This window comes from Diaphorina citri, unplaced genomic scaffold, assembly GCF_000475195.1.
Source record: "Diaphorina citri unplaced genomic scaffold, Diaci psyllid genome assembly version 1.1 scaffold6136, whole genome shotgun sequence".
Taxonomy (NCBI): domain Eukaryota; kingdom Metazoa; phylum Arthropoda; class Insecta; order Hemiptera; family Psyllidae; genus Diaphorina; species Diaphorina citri.
In genome coordinates, this window is record NW_007383512.1 from 1 (window position 1) to 5,407 (window position 5,407).

Below are 5,407 nucleotides of genomic sequence, written 5' to 3' on the forward strand. Positions count from 1 at the left end.
ATTTAAGAATCGCGATTCACGATTCTTTTGAAATATTCGACTCTTTGAATCGACTCAGAGAATATTTACCCATCTCTATTTCAGATGTTTTTCTGGGCAAATCAAGAGGAAAAAACATGAAAATTCATTTAATTAAGTAAATTAATCAAGGATCTTACCCTGTTTATTCAGTGTTTTCTACATTCAGTTTCTGGAACTCTTTGAACTGGTAAGATGAGATGTTTCAAAGGCACACTGAACACTTAATGTTAACTTACACTTCCAAAGGTTCAGCTTTCAGCTATCACTTGAATAATTAGTCAAGTGATCTTTACACCCTAGTCTACGTTTTGAAGTGTTTTTCAACATTTGAGAAAGGTCGGAGACAGTTTAGGCTTCTTTGGCAAAATCTCCGAGCATAGGTACTTACTCTCTCAGAGGTTAACAAACACTCTAACAACCCTGACCTAGGAACAACTGACAAATCAGGGACATAGGTTGCTAGTCCTACATTTGCAGCATGTTGAGATATCACTCAAAACCCCTCACATCTTATGATTTGAAGGAATTTCAGAAACTGATGTTTGATGAAAAACTCTGGTCACCACCCATTGGGCGTAGATTTGCCAAACATTCTGGATTGAGGCTGTTGTCCCAGCATCTTAGTTGGTTAAGTTTATTATCCCCGTTTGTTATTTTTTTCTCTGGGAACTGGAAAATATCTTTCTATATTAGGTATCAAACAATCCTTGTTTTCAGGTACATTTACTTGTGAATTACAATACTGAGTGGGTGGGTAAGTAAATAGGTAGGTAAGTACTTAGCTGTACTTCTTTTTTTTTACTATTATACTAGGTATTTAGTTTATTTATTCTTATGTTTCAGACTGCACTACTCACCATCTTGGGGGAAAACCCTAATCATTTTCTGGCCCTGTTTGTTATTTTTTCTCTGGAAACTGGAAAATAACTTCCTATATTAGGTATCAAGCAATCCTTGTTTTCAGGTACGTTTACTTATGCATTACAATACTGAGTGGGTGGGTAAATAAATAGGTAGGTAAGTACTTAGCTGTTCTTCTTTTTTTTTACTATTATACTAGGTATTTAGTATATTTATTCTTATGTTTCAGACTGCACTACTCACCATCTTGGGGGAAAACCCTAATCATTTTCCAATGGGCAGTTCTCAAAGCAACACACACACAGTCACCATTGACAATGATGACCTTTCAACGATCCAAGTTTCCAAGGCGGTAGCAGATAGACTGACTAAAGGTTTGCAAACTAGTGATTCAAGTAGCAACACTAAACCAGAGAAGAAAACTGAACAAAGCAAACCTGTCAACTATAATATTCCATCAAGTGCTCTGGCTGGCAACACTCAATACATCTCGTCACTAGATATTCAGAAACATGTTCACAGTGCTATAGATGAGAATAACAAGTACTGGGAGAACAAGGTGAAAAGCATTAATGCTGCCAATGATAAGGTAACTGATCTAATGAACAAAGAATATGAAAGAACTCTACGGGAAGTTGAAGTGATCCTGCCACATGTCTCCAAGGAGAAACGTGCAAATCCTTGTGTAGATATGAAAGAAAAAGTGTTGAAATGTTACAAGAGTAATCCAAAGCAAAGTCTTAAGTGTTTAGAAGAAGTGAATCAGTTTACATCATGTATATTGGATACCAAGGCATAGACTTGGGTTGATATGTAGCAGGAACTCTTGGTGACTCTAGTTAAGCTTATCAGGTTTCCAATGTTTTCTCAGTTTCCCCACAACTGACATCTATGTTCTTGTGCGTCTTCTCTTTCGTTTCCATCTCTCATCTTTCAGTCATGTTTTGTGCTTCTACTTAGCCAAGACAGTGTCGCGGCAGCGTAGGATCTCTTTTTCTGTGCAATTTCCCTTAATTTCATTGCAACCGTACCCAGTTAGCACGCAAGCTTACATCCAGGGGCTTGATTTTGACAGGATTTCTAAGTCTAACGTCTTAAACTTAAATCCAGTCCGCGCGGCAGCGTAGGATCTCCTTTTCTGTGCGATTTCCCTTTATTTCATTGCAACCATAGTAATATGATGTTTCGCATTACTTTACCGCTTTCGCATTATTTCAGAGCACATTTTTTTTTTTTTTATATATCCATACCTATTCAGGAACTGGAAATTTCTGTCAGAAAATTTAAGCTTATCAGGTTTCCAATGTTTTCTCAGTTTCCCCACAACTGACATCTATGTTCTTGGTGCGTCTTCTCTTTCCTTTCCACCTCTCATCTTTCAGTCATGTTTTGTGCTTCTACTTAGCCAAGACAGTGTCGCGGCAGCGTAGGATCTCCTTTTTTGTGCGATTTCCCTTAATTTCATTGCAACTATAGTAATATGATGTTTCGCATTACTTTACCGCTTTCGCATTACTTCAAGGCACATTTTTTTACATCCATGCCTATCCAGGAACTGGAAATTTGTCAGAAAATTTCCGCCCTGGCAAGGATTCGATCCCAGCACCTCCAGGTTGAGAGTCGTACTCTTGACCACTCAGCCACAGAGGTGGGATCAAAGTTGAACCTAGCTTACCGTCTGGAAGCATGGAGATGTCAAAACTGTTGGACCGAGAGCCCTTGAGTAGATTTCGCTTCTGGTCAAGAGCGGTGGTTAGTTTGGATCCTGCCGCTGCTATGTTGTCCATTTTATTGCTGATCTCTTGTGCGGAAGATGTCAGATTGGAGAGAATGGATTTGAGTTCAGTGTTGGAGATGACGATCTCCGACGAGGGAAGCGGAGGTGTGGACACCTGAAAATGACAAACCAAAACATCTTTGTTCTAGAATCTTAACACATAAATGAGAAAATTGTATCTACGTTTGTATGTGGCTATCTGCCGACAAGAAAATTCTGTTCAACTTCCAGAGCCCATCAAGAGATAGCGAAAAATTGATTAAAATCGACCCCCCTAAAATTGATCGGTCTACCCAGGAAAATTATCAGAATCCAAAAATTCCAAACCGTTCCGTTCCAAAGATATAGACTTTTTCTGACGTCCAAAATCCCCCAGATATACATATGAGTTTATTTGACAAGCAATGATTGGTTTTCCGAGACACTGCAGGTTCCTTTGGACCTAGGTAAATCTACACCTGCTGTAAAACAATGTAAGGATCACTTAATTTTTCCAAGTTCTGGGATATAGCCTTTTTCTGACGTCCAAAATCCCCAAGATATACATATGCGTTTATTTGACAAGCAATGATTGGTGTTCCGAGACACTGCAGGTTCCTTTGGACCTAGGTAAATCTACACCTGCTGTAAAACAATGTAAGGATCACTTAATTTTTCCAAGTTCTGACCCTTTCTAAAATCATGTATCTAAATATTAGGCACCGTTATTTTCATGTTTATTCTAGAATCTTAACACAGAAAATTGTATCTATGTTTGTATGTGGCTATCTGCGGACAAGAAAATTCTGTTCAACTTCTAGAGCCCAAGAGATAGCGAAAAATTGATTAGAATCGACCCCCCTAAAATTGATTGGTCTACCCAAGAAAATTATCAGAATTCAAAAATTCCAAACCGTTCCGTTCCAGGGATATAGACATTTTCTGACGTCCAAAATCCCCGAGATATACATATGAGTTTATTTGACAAGCAATGATTGGTGTTCCGAGACACTGCGGGTTTCTTTGGACCTAGGTAAATCTACACCTGCTGTAAAACAATGTAAGGATCACTTATTTTTTTCCAAGTTCTGACCCTTTCTAAAATCATGTATCTAAATATTAGGCACCGTTATTTTCATGTTTCGTTAAATTCCAGGCTAAAATTGTCCTTGTCTATGATTTCATGAAACAATGGATCCTGTCCAGGTGAGAGAAAAGTGAGTTACCCTTCTCGTGTTTGATGGAGCCTCGGACGCTCTGCGCCGTTGTGGAGGTTGAGATTGACTTTGCTGTTGTTTGGATATTGCTTGAATGCCACTAATGTCCGAATCTCCTTGACTATGATTTCATGAAACAATGGAACAATGGATCCTGTCCAGGTGAGAGAAAAGTGAGTTACCCTTCTCGTGTTTGACGGAGCCTCGGACGCTCTGCGCCGTTGTGGAGGTTGAGATTGACTTTGCTGTTGTTTGGATATTGCTTGAATGCCACTAATGTCCGAATACCTCCTCGATGGTCCCGGGACATCTCTGAAACCAAAGAACACCCGGCGTTGACATTCAACCCACATGTGACCTTTTAGGTGCGAGTTTCAAAAAATGCAAGTAATTGAAAGATGATTGTATTGTTGCAGAAATTTTCGTGTATAGCTCAAGTGGATTGTCCTTATGACCTTTGGAAGTTTACCCACTACCTAATAGGTATTTGCTGAAGTTCGTTTTCTTTGAATTTGGAAAATTGAATGGAGTACTCTGTCAATTACCGTATTTGATAAAGGATCATGAATGAAGGGAATGGAGGGATAAAGTTAGGGAACAATGAGTACAATACCAGAAAATAAGCGCTCGACACAGTAGTCCAGCATTTGTTGCAGATTTTGGTGTAACATATATCCCAGAACAGTGCAGCTTTTTCTTTTAATCTCTTAATTTAAGAGCTGATGATGCCGTAAGGCGAAACCGGACCCCATCGAAAACAATCAAGTATAATATGTTGATACTCGTAACGTTACCATCCCTCCCTCAAGCTTGAGACATGTTACACCTTGAACTCTAACAAACAGGGATCCTCCATCTGCCATCAAACATTGGACTGCCCGCCAAGATTGCGGATGTTTCAACTTACGTGAGCTTTGAGGGAACGCCGCTATGGACTCCCGCCTGTTTCTCCCGTAGAACAGTGGCGGAGCGGGTGATATTGTGATGACGGAATGTCGTCTGCCTCCCGAAGCCGGGACTGGTGCTTGGGTGAGGGTGGCGAGGAATGCTGCCTCTTTGGCTCCGGTCCCTGTGGTGCCTGCTTGATCCGAGAGTCTCCTTACCTGAGGAAGAGACGTGGAGGGGTGATGACTTGATGAGGAGGAACTTAAGGTTGAGATGTGAAAGATCAGTAAAGGATAAGACGTTCAGGTTAGTAGTGTTAGACCAACCACTCACTATCTGGTAGACCTGACAGGTACACCTAATCAGGCATACCTGACATCTGATGAGCTTACATACTATCAGGTAGACCTGACAGGTACGGGTGAAAAGGTCCGCCTGTCAGGTCTACCTTATACTTGATAGTGAGTGGCTGAGCTCCCGGTATTTAAATTTTTAATGAAACCAGACAATGTTCTTGAAACTGCTAACTTTAATTTAAATTTTAGCTACTTTTTCTCAAATATTGTTATCTATAACCGTTATAGTTATAATAATAATAATAATGTTTCTCAGAGTTTTGGCCTTAAGGACAATAAACATAAATTTCCTTTTATATTAAATATTTCTA

At 39.7% G+C, this 5,407-nt stretch overlaps 2 protein-coding genes across 2 annotated transcripts; one reads left to right on the forward strand and one right to left on the reverse strand.

Annotated features, from left to right (window-relative positions):
• Nucleotides 1-65: 65 nt before the first annotated feature.
• On the forward strand, nucleotides 66-1,712 carry LOC103521856 (MICOS complex subunit MIC19; the record flags this gene model as incomplete). The annotated part of the gene is given in 2 exon segments (XM_008486964.3): nucleotides 66-208; nucleotides 1,112-1,712. A coding segment is annotated over 1 exon segment (525 nt). The 5' UTR covers nucleotides 66-208; nucleotides 1,112-1,156.
• Nucleotides 1,713-2,132: 420 nt separating this feature from the next.
• Nucleotides 2,133-4,958, reverse strand: LOC113472554 (the record flags this gene model as incomplete). Its single annotated transcript, XM_026832340.1, has 4 exons — nucleotides 2,133-2,143; nucleotides 2,549-2,774; nucleotides 4,038-4,167; nucleotides 4,666-4,958. Coding segments are annotated over 4 exons (660 nt in total), but the record flags the coding sequence as incomplete, so codon positions are not given.
• Between the last annotated feature and the right edge of the window lie 449 nt (nucleotides 4,959-5,407).